Source organism: Calidris pugnax, unplaced genomic scaffold (assembly GCF_001431845.1).
Source record: "Calidris pugnax isolate Ruff unplaced genomic scaffold, ASM143184v1 scaffold231, whole genome shotgun sequence".
Classification (NCBI taxonomy): domain Eukaryota; kingdom Metazoa; phylum Chordata; class Aves; order Charadriiformes; family Scolopacidae; genus Calidris; species Calidris pugnax.
This window is the reverse complement of record NW_015090996.1, coordinates 466,917-485,639: the sequence shown is the minus strand read 5'-3', so window position 1 is coordinate 485,639 and position 18,723 is coordinate 466,917. Positions and strand designations below refer to the sequence as shown.

Sequence of the window (18,723 nt, the reverse complement as noted above, 5' to 3'; positions counted from 1 at the left end):
TTATAACATTTATTTTTGCATTGATTTCTCATTGTTAAGACTCCCAGAGTATTTTGATAAAATGAAATGAAGATTGTCATAAATACTGAAATATGCAGTGATGTAGGTATTATGGTATATTAAGCAGGCACTGAGATATTTTTAAGTTAGTTTTTGACGATTTTCTCTTTTTTAATAGTTGTGAATATGATTATTTAATAATAAACTACAATGAAAAGCAAGGCAATCACAGAATCACTTGAGTTGCTGAGGGTGGGGAGTGTCCAGTTCAACCCCAATAAGCAAAACATGACAGATGTTATGCAGGGCTTTGTCCAGTTGGGTTTTGAATATCTCAAAGGATGGAGAGTCTGCAGCTTCTGTGAGCAACATGTTCTAGTGTTCCTTCGCCCTCAACGTGAAGGAAATTTGTTCTTAATTTTAAATAAAATTTCCTATATTTCAATTTGTGTCCATTCCCTCTTGTCCTTTCTCTGGGAGAAACTGAGAAGAGTCTTACTCCTATCAGTTATATGCATTGATAAGATGCACCTGAATGTTCTCTCCTGGAAAGACACATTAAAGATATGAACGCTCTTTCTAAATAATCATTTCTAATTTCATGGGTTCCCTTTCTTGCCTTGCCATACAAAAAATCAAAGGTCCCTGGTGTTCTACATGAAATTACATGGGGGAAATAATCTCATTACACTCTCATAGCATGAGAAACTTATTTACTACATATGTATACTCTGAGGAAATCTCTCTTAAATAATATATTGGATTGGATATTTGAACTAGCTGAAAACAGTATAGCGCACTCTTCATCTTTTCCTGTAAATGAGAAATTATAATGAACATGCTAGAAGGGTGAACTGTCCACTCAATTGAAGTCTGAAATCTGTGTATAATAGAGGGAACCTGTAGTTTTTGAAGCAGATAGTGTTCTTCTACCACTACCATTCCTAAAAAGTGCAGGGAGTTTTAATGAGAGAGAGAAAAATGGACATGCATATAAATTTCTAAGAAAGGGTTAATATGGTGTGCCATTTCACAATTATTAAGCCAGTTTATCTGTAGGGACACACCATCTCCTCCTGTGTCCCACACCTTTGGCCATGTATTCCTAGAGAAATAAAGTGCCATGGAACTATTGAATGTATAGTTGTGGAGATGAAAGATGTCCTAATAATCAAGGATAGCAATACTAGGGTTAGGAAATTGTTTCAAAACACTGCTGCGTTACAGGCTTTTTGTGTGATATTGGGTAAGTCTTTTAAACTACAATATCCAAAATAGCTAGATTACTTGGGAGCTCAAGTTGGCATGAAGAAGACATGAGTCTCCTAAAGATTGCATTCACTTCTAAAAATGCAATCTGGGTGTGAAAATAACTTTGAAATTATAACATTTATTTTTGCATTGATTTCTCATTGTTAAGACTCCCAGAGTATTTTGATGATAGAATGAAATGAAGATTGTCATAAGTACTGAAATATGCAGTGATGTAGGTATTATGGTATATTAAGCAGGCACTGAGATATTTTTAAGTTAGTTTTTGACGATTTTCTCATTTTTAGTAGTTGTGAATGTGATTATTCACATTCACATTATTATGTGATTATTAGTAATAAACTACAATGAAAAGCAAGGCAATCACAGAATCACTTGAGTTGCTGAGGTTGGGGAGTGTCCAGTTCAACCCCAATAACCAAAGCATGAGATCCTAAGATTTAATTCTCTAGAGGAAATGAATAGGCAGAGGTAGCATTTGTAATATCCAGAAGGGATGGAGCACCTTAAGCTCAGCTTTAGAGAAACCAGTCTTTCTGTTGCATTTTTCGGATTTGGGAATTAGGTTTTTGTTGAGAACCCACTTCATCTTTTTCCCAAAGGTGATCAGAGATGGAATATTTTTGGTTTTGGAATATAAGGTTTCTTCATGAATTATTTCCCAAACTAAGTAGTTTCAAAGTAGCTACCAAAATCTTTCTGAAAAAGTATTAAGTAAATTTAAGATAAAGACTCTCATCTTTGTTGTGCAGTGAGGTAAAAGGGACAAAAATAACAGTACAAGGTAGAAGAACACATTGATTTTGATGACATTATGTTTTGTCTCCAATTATGATCTAAGTAATTATTTAAAAATAGACATAAATACTTTAAAACCAAGGTAGAAGAACACATTGATTTTGATGACGTTATGTTTTGCCTCCAATTACGATCTAAGTAATTTTTTAAAAAAGACATAAATACTTTAAAAGTGGCAGCTAATCAACAGTTCTGTTCTGAATTTCTTTCTACATTTCTAACTGTATTAGCTTACATCCATGCCACTACATAATTTGTCTGAAAACTTTAAAAAAGAATAAAAGTAAAAGGAGGGAGAAAATTTATTAATAGTATGTTTTCACCAAGATCTGACTCTTGCTTATACACTGTACTTGCGTTCATAATGCCACCGGCTGAAGAGCTAATTTTATTTACATTTTTTTTAATAATTTTGTGCTCAACTTTCACTGCTATTGTCAGTATTATATAATTGAAATCCACAAGCAAGATAGTGATCTCTGGCAAAATGCAAGCACAAACAAATCCTGTGGAACGCCACCTCTCCAGAGCTTGCTTATCAGAACGAGAGAACTCAGCTCACCTGGTGCATCCTCTGGGGTTTCCTGCAGCTGTTGCAACAGCACTAACTTTTCTGACTTATTCAATAACCTAAAAGCATGCAGTATTTTTTGTCTTATGCCAAATATTACTTTTCAATCAGGAAATGGACTGAAAAAATAGTTATTTACTGGGGCAGTCACTGCAGTGTAGTAGTACAAGCTTTCACCAACTGTTACTTTGCTGTATCAAATATGTTTCCGTGGTATTAATAAACTTATCTTGCTTCTGTAGGAGATCAGGTGGCCATATATTCTGAACTCTCCTTTACGTCTCCACTTCGTGATGTTGCCTTTCACCCACATGAGCACATGGTGTCATTTTGTGCCTTTGGTAAAAACCAGCCAATACTTGTATACATTTATGATTATAAAGGTAAAGTACAAATATTCTTGATACACACCTATAAATATTTTATCTTTAGAAGGGATTTGCTAGTGTTTTCACTTCTTTTGAAGGAAAAAGAAAGCAGTCATTAGATGATAATCCGTATCTTTATCCTGGGAGATAGCAAAACCCAACTGGACATGACCCTGAGCAACCTGCTCTAGGTGTTCCTTGCAAATGTGTCTTTGTATATCATCCTGTGTGATTCTTATACCACTCGTATCATATATAGGCATCATCCTTTGGAGGCTTTTCTGGTGGTGTGTTTTTGTGGTTACTTTTAGCCTTGTCATTGGCTCAATTAAGGACATTATTGCAGATATCATGTTGCATCTAGACAGTAGATAATGTTAATACGAATTATCCAATAAATTTTGTGTATCTGTAACAAATTTTTGTTTGAATTATGTTTGCAGTGAACATAGATTTATAAAGCTAATCCTGTCCTTGTACATTTGGTTTTTAAATACCATGTACTAATGAGATTACTCATATCAAATCTCACAGTTTAGGTTATTTGTTGAACTGGTTGACTCTTACAGGAAAATAAAGTGGAATGACTTTGCAATAAATATTCGGTACTAAATTTCAACCCAGTAAGATATCTTCATTCTAGAGAGCAATGGAAATTTTCTTGAGTGAAGGATTTCTTTAAAATTTTTTGACTATTCAGCAGACAGTGAACCTTTAAAAAGCTAATAGGGTAGTTTAATATATCTAAGTGTGTGTATTTAGAGATCACACAGATATCACACTGGTAGTTATTTGTATCATCTGACTGCTTTAACCAAGCCACTGATGCCAGTAAGATTTTGCATAGGTTGTGGTCTTTTCTACATTGTCTGCTACTAACTTTTTGTTCCTTTTTTGGTTAAAAGCTCACACTTTGCTTTCAGAAGACAGTCTTACTGCCTTAGTGTTGAAAGAGTTAATCATATAGCAATACTAATTTTAGTCACTGACACAGTTAAGGCTCCAGCAGTGTGACTTTTACATACACCAACACTTTTATGAATATCCTGGACAAAACTTTCATGAAGAATTCTTTTAACCTTTGTTGACTTGAGACCACAGTACAAAAATAATTGCAAAAGTCAAACATTTTGTTTAAATGACAGTGAGCACAACTTTCACCAAAAGTATCCTATACTTTTGGTAGAGCAGGCTACCTCCTAAGAATGCCTCCTTTACCTGTATATACGTCTAGAAACTTCTGAAATTCTACTGAAGTATAATAAGTTCACTTGAACTAGGTTAGAAAATGTCATTTTCAGGTTCTCCCTGTAGCACTATTAGTACAGATTCTGATGGTGGTTGACTGAAGACATGTCTGGCAAAATGACAGTGATCAGTCACTGATTTTTTTCCTATGGCGACTGAAGACATGTCTGGCAAAATGACAGTGGTCACTGATTTTTTTCCTATGGTAATGGAAAGCTTCACCTGACACATTGATATTGGTTATTTCTACAGTTGCACAACAGGAAGCTGAACTGGTAAAAGATCTCAGCTCATCACTTACCACAGCTGCACCAAGAGGGCCCCAGTTCTTGAGCAGTTTTTCTGAAATTCCTGCACAAAAAAGTTCAGTGATGTCTCTGGCAGATCAGTTTGTCAGTGTTGCCAGAGCATCAATGAGAATGCAGAAGGTGAAACAAAAACTCGATTCTGTTATGGTAAGTCAAATTTAATTTATTTCCAGAGTTATATAGTCTTCTCAGCCAAAGTTCATATTCTAGGAATAGTAACAAAACATTTCTGTGAAGTCTTGGGATCTGTTATTCAGAAATGAATACATCTCTCACTAATGTTACTGCACCTGTAAGTGGCCCTTTAGAAGGGATTAATTGCATGAAACTGAGTTGTTTTTGTTTATCAGGTATTGACAAGGGATGTCTTCTGTTACTGCCCATTGCATTCATATGATTTACTCCATAGATCATTATGGAAGAGCTTTAGAAAAGTATTTTTTTTTCTTTATTTCTATCCACTTTTAGCACCTCTGTGGAAACACATTTAAGAAAGGCCGGTAGTGATGAGGGACAGGAGGCACCAGAGCAGAAGACATGCAAAGAAAAATATGTCAGGAGGCACAACTGGAAATACAGGGGAAAGATGTGAGGAGGGACAGAATAAAACACAGGAGGAGGCACGAGGGTGATGAAGGAGACATGAAACTGCACACATGGAGATAACAGGGGGAGATAATGGAGTAGGCATGAAGGCAAAGGTAGGAGGAGATGTGTGAAGATACACAAAAGAAAACACAAGAGGAGGTACAACACTTAATGGACTGCAACCAATGGAGGAATCCATGCTGGGCAGGTACAGTCCCCACGGGGATTTTGACAGGTGGAGGACCCACACTAAAGCAGCTGAAAGGACTTAAAAACAAGGAAAAGCAAAAAGAGCAAGGCACTGTGCACTGACCCTGCTCTCCTGCACCACCCATGGCCTTACCAAAAGGGAGTGAGTAATGGCACAAGAAAGAAGGCTGGAGACTAGGAAGGAGAGAGAGTTGTCTGAAACAAAGTTGACACACAGAGGGAGGAAAAGTACTTTCTTTGGGTGTTTGATGATTTGTCTTGTTTTTCAATGCCCGAATCAGTATTTAAAGGTTTTGTAATTAGCAATAAATTTAATTAAGTTAAATTCCCAACACTTCTTTGCTTTCTGGACTGTGAGCTCCCAGTGGACCCCTTTATGAAACGCCGCACTGTACCTCACACGGATAATGGTAGGAGATTGCTGCTGCCTCTAAAATTACATGTGGCCTCACATAAGGAAGCAAGACGTGTTTCTGTCTTCTGCTTATTTTGTTCCTGCTCATCTACAGGTGAGCCCTGGTGCCTTCAAGTTGTTTATCACTCAGAGGCACGCCATATGGAGAATGGAGCACGTAACCTTGTGTCTGGGAAGATGTTCCAGGAGAAATTATCTTTTAACTCTTCTGGATGCCTTGTCATCTGAGGAAGGAGACAGGGATAATGAATTTCTGGGAGTGTTTATCACTGCAACTGTGTAGTCCCTGATTAGCCAGGGATTCTTGGCTGTTGGAGGCAAATCTGGTTTAGCAGAACCATGGAAACATATAGCTGGGTGAAACAGATAGGCCTACAGCTGTGTCCAAGAGAATAACTTTCAGCTGCTGGAGTTTTGTAACCCTAGACTCCCAATACTCAATAACTAGTTTGGGTAAGTCCACTGTGAGCAGAGTCATGCTCAAGGTCATCCAATACTCAATAACTAGTTTGGGTAAGTCCACTGTGAGCAGAGTCATGCCTAAGGCTTTGGACAGCATCCTATAAACCCTCTACCTACAGACCTTATGTATGGGAGATGTCAGAGAGGCCATCTCAGTCTTCTCACTGTGTGGGTTTCCAAACAGTACACGATGGCAGTTGAGAGAGTCCATGTTGTTTGATGTTAGTCACAGAGCAGTAACTGATGCTTATTAAAACTGAGAGTGCTTCCTTGCAGGGCTTTATCAACCACTGAGGTTGGGAGGAGATTTCATTGAAAGGATCTTGATACTTATCTTTTGGTGATGTTTGGGTGCCAGTGCCTTGTCACAGACATGTAGGTGTTACCATGTTGGGACAAGCGTGTTGGCAGTGTACCTTGGAGATAGTAACGTGGCCTGAGGTCATGCCTGGGGTTGTGTTTTATGAGACAAAGGCGCTGGAACCTCCAAACCGCAGATCTGCCAACACAGGGATCTCTGGGTTCAATATGTGTGAACTTAACCAGCAGGGATCACTGGATATAAAATTAACTTTTAAGTGCAAAGTTTGGAGGTCTGCAGCTCTGATTTGAAAATATAATGTGAACACATTAAATGTTGGTTTAAACTAGATAGAAAATATTACGATCCCGTATCACCTTGGGTTTTTTGTGTTGTGACCAGTGCCTCCTTTCCAGCTCCCTTTAGAACCAATGTTATTTTCTTTTTTTCTTTAGGAACCTAAATAAATGATAGAGAAAGTTTCTTTTCTTCTCTTTTCTCCTCTGCAACATTACCATTCCTGTTAGCCCAGAAAATGTGTAATTAGAGCAGAGTTGAATATTGGGCTAAAGCTTTAGTAATTCACAAAAGCTAGGACATTTTATTACAAAAGTTGAATATAAATTTCTCTATGAAACCAGAATGCAGAATTGGCTTCTTTACCACTACAGAAATTGCACTATAGTGAATCTTGGCAGCAATTGTTATTTATCTCTGCCTCAAGGAACGAATGCTAATGTATGTTTCTATTCACAGAAGTTTTTGATAGGGAAACAACCCATCTCTAGTCATTGAAAGAATTTACAAGTGCTTTTTCATTCAGTGTTGCTATTTATGTATTTAAAATTTCACTGCCATCTAGCAATCCAAATACCTGTTTGTAAATTTGCATAACAAAGGGGCGATATATGTCATGTAGATGGGGGCAGGAGGGCTTCTTTTAAAGGTATAATATCCTAGCTCGGAAATTGTGATGTTTATATCAAAATTTTCATGCTATAATTTGAAGGAGGAAAAAAAAAACTTTGTAGCTCTTAAGGACAGCATCTGTATCTACACTCTGTAGTACTTGTCCTGCAATCAATTATGTTTTGGCTGTCTCATCTGTATATGTGAATACTTCTAAATTAATTAAAAGTATGTTTGACTTTTCCAGTCTTTACTTTGCAATGTATTTTTGGAGAAGGTTATTAAAAGGTTATCAAAGTGTTTCTCAAAATTCTGATACTCAGAGGGTTTTAAGTGCAATACTAGACAAGTAGAAGGTGAAAATATTCTTTCCTGTATACAGAACTACTTACAACTGTTTGAGTTGTTTTGTGTGTTTGAGTGTATTTATTAATCTGCCAGAATTCATTAAGGGAGTAGTTGCTGTGAGAGAATTCAGAGCTTATGCCTCAAATTACATCAAATGTACTGAGCTTTCATCGTTAAGCTCTATGACTATAAAGTATGGTCGTATATGATGTTTGGTGTAGTACACATCCAATACTAACTATGCTGTGTAGTCCTTCCAGATGGTCTCCTTTTAGAATTTAGTTAAGATGCAAAATATATCTTGTTGTGTGAAAGCAGAACAGAATTTAAAGCCACTGCCTTGCAGAAAAAACACGCAACATTTTTGGAACACATAAACATGATACTGATACCATCTAAGCCATCAAGTGGAAAAGCTGGAAACTTGTCCTTTTGTCTGCAAAAAAGACCTAGAGGCAGAACTGAATGCCAAAGTGGTGTGTATTTTTTTATGTTACTGCTGTCAATCTTGTAAGAATCTATTCTCCAGATCATCTTGGTTTTGGTAGATTCTGAAATACGATGCTTGGCTTCTGGGTTTTGATGCAGAACATAGAGAGTTAGAACTCTAACCTACATGGTTAGAGTTGGAAGGGACCTTAAAGATCATTGAGTTCCAACCCCCTGCCCTGGGCAGGGACACCTCCCACCAGACCAGGTTGCTCCAAGCCCCATCCAGGCCTGGCCTTGAACCCCATCCAGGGATGGGACATCCAGATCAGGAAGAGAAAAGTCCTATAGTAACTTACTACAACTTCTACCTGAAGACGGAAGTTCAGTTTAGTTTATTAATTATCGTATTAGTAGAGAACCTGATCCTGTAAAGTAGGCGGTCATTTTTCTGGTGACCTGTGCAGTGCTTTCCACTGGAGTGAGGGCTTTTAAATTAAATAGGTGCTTTTGAATAGTGCTGTATAGTTTTTCCTGATCCTCTTCAGAATGCTAGGAAATGCTTTTCTTGCTCTAGGAACTTCTGTTGCAATTATTATTTTAAACATGGCTACTCCCACCTGCGGACTTATAAGGTTGTGTTTTATGAGGCACGGTAGAACCCGTTTTGGATCTGAAATCCTATAACCCTGTGCATTTCATTTACTGGACTGGCCAAGCAGATACTGTTGAATCACTGTGACTGAATAAAGTGATTGTTGATAGGAAATGACCGAAGTATTACTAGAAGCTTTATATAGGTAAAATAATAAATAGCTTATGAAAGTTTTGCCAGAATTTTACTTCGTATGTTTTGAAGAAATAGTTTGTTATAAAGTAAGGGTTTGGAAACTGACTTTTCCTTGTCAGTTCATTAAATTTGCCAGTTTTAATTAAGTTGCCTGTGTTAGAAAAAGTTGAACAAGTAGCTGTGAACAAATTCTCTGTGGTTGGTTGATGCAGTTTTTTCCCCTGCATCTGTGAAAATCTTACAAAGCAGGTCAGATCCTTAAAAATTTCTAATATTTTCCTAGATTAGAATATTCTTTGCCTAGAAAGAATTTTTTTCTATGCATGCCTCCTTTTTAGCAAACATCAGATAGATTTAAAAACAACATTCACAATAGATGCAAAAGAAAGAAGACTTTTTTCTAAGTGAAGGAACTTTGGCACAGACGTGATATGAGTAGTTTCACACACTCTATTCTCATACTGATCTGTATGCATTTACCACAATTAGTTACTCTGCAGTAATTGTTAGTCTTACTTTCAAATATCTGGTCATAGCAATATTTACTGAATACCTCAAATACATAATTTAGTTATATTGAGGACTTTTTCCTCTCTCCAAGTTTCTGTTTAGCGTTAGATATAGTTGCAAAGAATTTCTAGTTCAAACTATTTCTCTACTATTTCTTTCTTTCTTCTTCTAATTACAAAAGTTAATGAGGAATTGTGGGCATCTTTTGTTGTATGCACAAATTTCTGTTACTGTAGGGAGTCGTTAAAAGTTTTACTGTGACTATGGAATTTAAATCTGCATGCTTTCAGCCTTTTACTCAAGTGAAGGAAGCAACCTGTATGAATCTAATTAAAATACCAGGACAGCAATTCTTATACAGCAGTGGCCTTTCATCTGCCCTGTAAACATGGGATATCTGTCTTAAATTTTTACTTAATATTTGCTGCCCTTACTATGTGAATAGAGGTGTACAGTAGCAATAATAAGCTGCAATCAGCTGTGATGGAAGATTTTGTTGCATTGCTGACCTTTTCCAACACTATGTTTCTCTTAGTGGCTTATGTTTTATGTAAAAGGTTTGTCAAACACGAGAAATTAATTTCCTAAAACTATATCCATCATAATAATTTTATCAGGGGGTAAAATAAGATGGTGTTAAGCATTTTTAGTGTGTGGATTGTACTCATTGGTCCTTTCATTTCATTTCCAGTTCTGCCATCAATTTTCTTACCATAAACATTTGCACAGTGGTAAGGAAAAGTTACTCACTGTTTGTTTTCTCCCTGCTGAACAAAGCAAGCAGGGACATCTGAGTAATACTATGTTTATTCAAATCATATTTTAGAGCAGAGAAGGCTGGATTCACTCATGCTGGTAAAAAAACAGCAAATGATATTTCATTGTGACAGCTGCCTCATTGTCACCAAGGTCTGGAGAAAGCAGCTTTTATTAAGAACCATTTATGAAGAAAAAATACCATAAACGTGCTCTGAGTCAATTAACATCTTGTTTTTATTAATGGTTTTTGGGGATGTAATAGAGGTTCTTGCACCGTCAGGTGAAGAAAAGAGCACTGATCATGGCTCAAATACTGAGATACTGCAAGTTGAGGGTTAAAGAAAGATATACAAGATTAAACCTCTAAGGAATTTTTAATAAAGTTTTGTACATTCCTTTTATTTTTTGTGCTGAGGAAAACAATTTGGTTTTTATTCAATTAAAAGATACAGAAAATAACTTTACATCTTTGCATCCGAAGGTGCTGCTTATTCTAGGGAAATCTGTTCAGGGTTCAGGGTTTTTTTGGCCTTTCTGTCTTCATGGTTACTTTGCAGTTAAACTCTGGAATAAGCAAATGAGGGCTTGACAGAGTAAGAAATTAGATTACACATTTTGTTTAACTGCATAATTATAAAAACAATTTAGTGCCATGCAGGCCTTGATATACTTTTTTTTTTAATAATAGGAATGATAGTGAAATTTTTGCAGAAATATATCTTTTTTTAACATCTCAGATTAAAAGAAATAATCTACCAAAAAAGGAATTTTATGTGTGATTGGAATAGTCTGGAGCCTAACCAAATAGGATGGGGTGGGGGGGTAATCTACAAATGTCTGAGTATTTTACCATTATTACCTGAAAGTGTGTATTGTATTTAGAATCATATCCTAATGTATTTTGCCAGCAGGTGTGGACGAATAGGTTTCTCTATGTATTTGTGAAGCTGTGAGCCAGAAGAACTTCTGGTGTCTATTTTCCTTAGTAGGAAGAGAAATAAAATTGCAGGACAAGTGTCTTTGGGTGTGTTTTGTCTGTGACACAGGTTACATCCATTTCTCATCTGCATAAAAAAAGACCAAACAAACAAACCTTTAAAAATTTAACTACTATAGTCAGGTCATGGATTTATTATTTTTTTTTTCCCTGGTTATACATTCTTTGATGGCAAGAGTCATAACAAGCCACAGAAGAGGTCACAGTTTACATAGTCATCTAGTTGGCTCTTGCTAAACAAGACAAATCTACTTGTTACTGTTATTGGTAATGACACTGCCCAATTCTGCTGAAATGTGTATATCCTGGCATGGTCTTCAGCTGAAATACCAGTTCTGTCCAATCCAGGAAAGGTCATACTCTCTGTGCCGAATGTCTGAGTGAGTCTACACCACCTGTGTGTAACTGAGCCTGTACTTAACTCTTTTGTGTCTTGTACAAAGAATTTGGTTTTCCTTGTGACTAAAAGAAAGAAGAAATGTTTAATCTTAATTTCTTCTTTAAAAAAACTTCTTAAAAAAAAAAAAAAAAAGGGAAGAAAGGTTTTGTGGTAAGCTGGTAATTGAAATGCCAGAACTCTCTGGCAGAACTAAGGAACTGAATATAGAGAATATATGTGTGATGTGATATGTTGATGAGATGTGTGATGAGATATATTACCTGTAGATAATGTAGGATCTGAACTGTAGGATCAAGCACCTTCTGCTTAAGTTTTCGTATCTATATCCTGGGCACTTCTGGGCTTCTCTGGGGTAAAACAATGGAGCACCCAAGTCAGGAGGGAACTGTGGTGCCTTCTAGATGAGCTCCTGAAGTGGATAATCAGAGTAAGAGGACTGCAGGGAGCATCAGGGGAACACACTTCAACACACACTTTGCTTCAGACAAGCCAACTATCTGTGTTTTGGTTTTGCCTATGTGTAATGGGATGATTTCTTATTGTAGCTGTCTTTGGGTTTCCCATTTAGTCTAGAAGTTAAAAGCACAATAGATTAGTCTCTAAGTGATTGCAGCAGATCTACCAAAACAGAATCCCAGCCGTCCTTGGAGTCCTCAACACTGCCACCATAGAAATGATTGCTGTTTGACGTAGATGTAAACTTGATTCAAACTTACATTGCAAATTTAAAAGCTGTAGTACTGTACTCCTACTTGAAGTATGATTGCCTATGTGTTTTCTTAGCATTGAGAAAAATAGCAGAATTTGTGTTTTGTTTTTATGTCAAATTCAATTGTCACCTTTGAAGTTCTTCAGAATTACGGTTTAATAATGTTTGTGAACTGTCTGTAAAAAAAAAAAAATGTCCTAGAGGCCTAAAGTTTCCACAGGGAAGGCTAAAACTAAAAGAATAAGAGGCAGCATAGAGCTGGCCGACTTGATTTGACTTGCAAGTATACAGGGAAATGTCAATTATGTTGGTTGCAAAGGTCATAAAATTGCTTTCTCCGGAAAAAAAGAGAAATTGTTATTGTCAGCTTGTCAAGTCCTGCGTTATTCTGGTTTTTGTCTCATGCAATTTACTTTTAATGTGAAAACTAGTTCCACTGAAAATGTGGATTTGCATAATTTGCATAGAGCTGCCCTAACACAAAAAAGAAAATGCAAATCAGCTTTGTTTAAACATGGCCAAAATTATGTAGGTATCTTTTTTTTTTTTTTTCACTGTAAAAACTGCACGAATGTTATAACTCTTACTTTTACTCAATTCAGGATAGTAGTAAACTGTGTCTTTGATAAAGCTGTGGTTTGTGCATGAAGCAAGCGGAGCCTGTTGTGAAAAATGAGTAGATTGATGGTTGGATATCTTGGCCAACTTTGCTCGTTGTTGTAAAGGTATTTAGCAATGCCTTCCCACAGCGTGTGTTTCAAAAAAACCCGATTGCTTCACCCTGTTCTGTAGGTAGTCTGTGTCTGCCTCTTTGTAAGAGAATTAATTATTCTTCACAGGACAGTGCACTTCATCTGGAAACAGTTCTGCTGAATCATTAGTCCTCAATTATTAGCTGAGGGCTTCCTTCTGCTGTTACTATGTTGTGTGGTTTTCCCCTATTGGGGCCTTTTGGAGGTCTAAATAATGGCAGAAAGGTCATCAAAACTCTGATTTTGCGTTTACTTTGAATGGACAGTCCTTTCCAGCTCACCTACTTTGAGCTTGACTGCCATTCACTCCTGTAAGACTGCTTAAATTTAAAACTTCCTTTTGTATATCTCTTATAAAAATGTCTTTTTGTCTTGCTTTTAAGGACTTGGAGAGGAAGGAAGAGTTGTAAGATAGAACTTACTTTGCATTTTCAAAAGACCAATTTTCTTAAATGTCCAGGAGCCTACATTCAATCTTCTAATGCACGTGGCGATTGCGTGTGGTTTCAAAGTGAGCTATTTGTCATGGAAAATGAGAGTATTTGGGTAATACAGTAGGAAAATAAAGAGAAGGGATTAAGTACTGTACAGGAATAATTTACATACAGAGTTCTGTATCTCTTCTATAATTCATTCAAGCACAACAGTCAAGGCAACTTTCTCCTGATCTTTTTCTCCCCTCCAGGATGAAACAGGAAAGTGTCTGTTAAGTGCTGGTTTGAACAATTTGCTCTTGGAAGAGTTGGAAGGGACCATAGAGATCATCTAGTCCAATTCCCAATATTTACAGAACAGGTTATTTTTCTGTGTTCGAGTAAACACATACCTAATGCCTTTCCACCATATTTGTGTGTACCAGAGAAAACTTTATATTAATGAAACTTAGTCACTTGCATACATAAATATCAGAAAAGCAGATTGATTTTGTTAGAAAAACAGGCCTCTCCATTCTGCTTACATTTCACAACTAGTATTTACTAACATTAAATTTGTACGTGACGGTAAACTCTAACTGGTTTGATAATTTTTTTTTTTTATTAATCAGTTCAGGGTTAATCTGATTTTCTCTCTTGCTTTTCTGTCTGACCAGTTTTGGAGTATAGTCATTACACATACCGCATATATGTTTTTAGAATACACTTCTTTTGGTGGAATTAAATCCATATTGCTACACAAAACTCGGATGAAGATGTTAAGATGAAGGTCTAGTGTAGTAACACAGAGGCAATGACAGCAGCATACATTAATCTGTATTAAATAACAAAAATAGTAGTTCTATAAATTATATCACTTCTGGAAATAAGCCACTGATTCACTTTGTTTTAGCTGTCTCCTTTCTTTGAACAGAATTTAGAAGCCAGTCAATTGAAAATTTGCAAAATATCATTGTTTTGGCCCACAACTAAAGTTTAAGGGTCTGATCTAGAGTTTATTGGGGCCAAAGGAGGTGCCCCACTGAGTGTGGGCTTTTTGTTGGATTAAGTGACCATACACATTTAATTCTAGATTCTGGGATAGACTTGACTTTTGAAAGAGTCAAGAATTATGTTGGTTTATGTAAATAATTCTCAAATATTTTATTATATGAACCTTTTTGTTTGAAAATAGTTACAAATATTTCATTTAAGGCCTGTTTTCCCTTCCTTTTGACGGTAATATCAAGGCAACCAGTGCAAATGTGTCTTAAAACCAGTAAAATTCTCAATTGGATCACATAAAAGCCTGAGATTGTCATAGTATATTTTTCACATAGACTCCATGGGATAATACACAAGAGAAAAGTTTGGGAAAGGTTTTTGCTTTGTAATAGGTGCATGTATATCAAGAAACGCCATAGCAAACCAAATTTTAACTACATTGTCTTTGTTGCTATAGAAATTTGGACACAAAAGGCTTTTTTGTGTAGTTTACATACAGGAGGAATCTGGTGTTTTGGTCTAAGTATGCTTTATTGATTTGCAGAAATCTGTTTTGTGTTAGGACTGGTTTAAGATTTTTTTTTTTCTCTCTAATATTGAGTAATCTCTTTGTCGTTGTAGTGTAGTTTAAGTATTCAAGAATGAGAAGTTATTTTACATTTATCAGTTTATAACCATATATAAATGTAATTTTATTTTTGTACATGAAGATGCAACAAGATGCCAGTTCAGACAATTCTGTAATATCTGTAATATCCATAATATCTGTAATATCTGTAATATCGTTTGCGCTGCTTGAGAGTTCATGTCCATATGTAAACATGCAATTCAATTTATAGCTGTTTCAATAATTTTTCTGAGCCTGTCTCCAAATATTCAAAAGAGACCCCAACCCCACCCATTGAAATCGTTATCTATCATTGACTTGAGTCTTAATTATTTTCCTGGAATTTAATAGTTATTTACAGCGAGGAAATATTTCTCTTCTAGCTGTTGCATCAGTAAGTAACCCAGGAAATTACACTTCACTTTCTGATTTGTCTTTCCTATTACAGGCGAGCTCAAATCTCTTGCTTCCTGCGCCATCATCGCTGTCACCACACTCCAAGCTAAGCCTGCCAGGCACCCTGAGCACTCCACTGAATCCTCTCTATTCTTTCACTGCTCAAAGTGGTGAGTTGCTTTCTTTATTTCTTCACTCTCTATAGGGAATGGGTAATAAATTCCCCGAAGATTTTTTTTTTTCTGCCTTTATAGATTTTATTGTGCAGCTCTTGTTCTGGTTGTTTTATGTGATGTTGTTTATAAAGAGCAGTGTGATACAGTCCCATAGTGATACATATTCCCTCATACTGCTTTTTTTTCTTTAAAATGTACACTCATTTATTAGTGCTGTGAGTTCCTAGAACTGGATGAGATTGCCAGCTATTCTTAATTTAATATTTTGATAACATTTTAATACCTACTAAAGTACCTTAAACACTGCAAAACAATAAAATCATACTGCTTTTTTTTCTTTAAACTGTACACACATTTATTAGTGCTGTGAATTCCTACAACTGTATGAGATTGCCAGCTATTCTTAATTTAATATTTTGATAACATTTTAATACTTACTAAAGTACCTTAAACACAGGCACTGCAAAACAATAAAGTCATATTTTTAAAAGCATATGTGTTGATATAAGAAAACACTAATAAGAAAAGCAGTTTACTTAAGAAGTATAGTGCTCAGTAGTCTACTCGCAGTTATGTTTAATCTGATTTTAGGGATTTGTTCCTAAAGATATTTTGTATTCAAAGATTTTGAGAAAAAGGCAAACAATGAAATAACGCATTTTTGTGATACTTTTACTAATAATCTCTGTTGTGTTGCTAATCGTAATATTTAATAATAAAATTGATAATTTCATGCCTTTTTGTCTTTTTTGGGGGCACCTATAAAATAAGACAGAAAATTGGAACCTTAGTTTCTAAGTGTTTTTGCTTATGTCCTTAAGAAGAGTAAAAAGAAGTCCAGGGGGAGGGTGGAATATATAATGAACTAAAAACAGGTAATAGATATCTAAAATGTAGATAGTAAAGATAGGAACAGTCTCTATAATTATAAGGAATTGTCTCCTAAAGGCAATTTTCTTCACGAAGCAGGTTATGATTACTTTTTCTGAGTGGCATTGGAAAGAGTCTTTAGCATGATCTGAAAAATTGACCATTAATCTGAGAATTGCTCTTAGTTGCTAATTCACAGTGCAAATGGCCACACACCAATTAACCTCTGTATTTCCATTTTTCTACCTTAACAAAAGAGCTTAGAGGCATAATAATATTAATCTGTCACACAGCAGATGCTTATTGTTTCCAGAGTGTGTAAATCTTACAGAAACAGTAGAATACATATGGTGTCTTGCATATTGTGAATATTTAAAATAAGTGGACCATCTGTCACACAGCAGATGTTTATTGTTTCCAGAGTGTGTAAATCTTACAGAAACAGTAGAATACATATGGTGTCTTGCATATTGTGAATATTTAAAATAAGTGGACTAACCCCTTAAAGAACATTAACGTATACTTTAAGTTGTTTTAAATGGCTGTACCTGATATTGCTCAAACCAGTGCATTTTATTGTCTTCAATATCACTTTATGCAGAAGCACAGATAAATGTGTGGATGGAGACTTCTTAAATAGCATGAATGTAGATAGTTTTATGTTACAGCTGTTGATGTGCACCTCCTGGTGTAGTTGTTTCCAAAACTGACTAATACTTCAAGATGATCCTCAAGTTCAGGATTGTTACAGCTGTTGATGTGCACCTCCTGGTGTAGTTGTTTCCAAAACTGACTAATACTTCAAGATGATCCTCAAGTACAGGATATTATTTGTGCAACAGAAGTATTGTAAAAGAGGTACATTTTAATGGCCTTTCAGCAGCCAGTGAAAGCAATGAGAAAATGAAGATTCTTAAGGGGAAAAGACTGTAAAAATGCTGGTGGGCCACAACTGAAATTTATTTTCCTGTAAGAAAATATTTTAAAATCCTACTTCGCCATCATTTTTGGGGCCTCCAAGTTGTTCTACTGTGATAGAGTTGCTTTCAGTGAAACACATGAGAAAAATTTACTCCACTATTTCATCTTTCCCCATTGGTTATAACATGTTAAGATGGGTGCTTGTGTTCATAGCTCCTAACTGCCAGTTTAATTTTACTTTTGAATAATAGAAAATCTGTACTTAAAACAGATCCATTCATTTATGGATTGTGCTGGAAGCACAAAACCTCTTTTTTTTTTTTTATGTGTTGGTTTTGTATACATAATATATATGCTTTTCTGTACATATGTTATTGGGATCTTGCATAGTTAACAACTGCCTGTAATAGAGATCCTTCACTTTTATTCAGCATTGGGTTATGTGTTCTTGAGGGTTATATTGGCAGTTATTCAGTCTTCTCATTCTCACACTTTCCTGTCACCTTTTGCTGTGTATTTAGTGCTTCTTAAAGCAAAAAGTGGAATTTCCATGAGAGTGAAGTCCCTACAGGCAGCATGTGGAAAGCTCTGTTAGCAATGGTTTTAACCACGTACCTGGTGTATCTTCATGCTGTATTCACTTGATAAAGTTGCAGCTGATGTCTTGTGACAGTGTAGTAGCCTGGTTACATGCAGCACTTTCTTCTTTTAACAAGACAATTTAATAATCTAGGTCTTTTATTAGGTTAGGGGCTATATTAGAATGATGATGGGTCAATGGTATTTGTTACTCCAATACAGCCCCTTCCCTCAGCAATGCTATTTTGTGAAAACAAACTTGATTAAATTGAAACTTCTTGGGTTCACGTGTCCTTGAGTATTTCATAGTGTAACAGCAAAGATGCCCCTTTTTGTTTCAGTCTTCCCTCTGTTCTATAATGTTTTAGAGACTTAAGTTGAGCACCTCTTTCTGCTTATTCAATCAATTTTTAAAAAAGGTGAATGGTTGTCTTTATGAAATGACTCCATATAAAATGAAATAATGTGCTAGTGATCGATTTCTGCATGTTGAGGTGCTGTAACTTCTAACACGCAAACTTGAACACAGGAAGTTCCATCTCAACATGAGGAGGAACTTCTTTCCTGTGAGGGTGGCAGAGCCCTGGAACAGGCTGCTCAGAGAGGTGGTGG

General features: G+C 36.0%; 1 protein-coding gene across 1 annotated transcript in view; it reads left to right on the top strand.

The window, feature by feature from the left end:
* The window catches only part of AHI1 (Abelson helper integration site 1), a 143,928-nt gene that overhangs the window by 60,638 nt on the left and 64,567 nt on the right, over window positions 1–18,723 (top strand). The window contains exons 18-20 of the mRNA XM_014955384.1: window positions 2,884–3,024; window positions 4,510–4,712; window positions 15,618–15,735. Coding sequence (XP_014810870.1) covers window positions 2,884–3,024; window positions 4,510–4,712; window positions 15,618–15,735 — 462 coding nt within the window. The remainder of the gene's footprint in view (window positions 1–2,883; window positions 3,025–4,509; window positions 4,713–15,617; window positions 15,736–18,723) is intronic.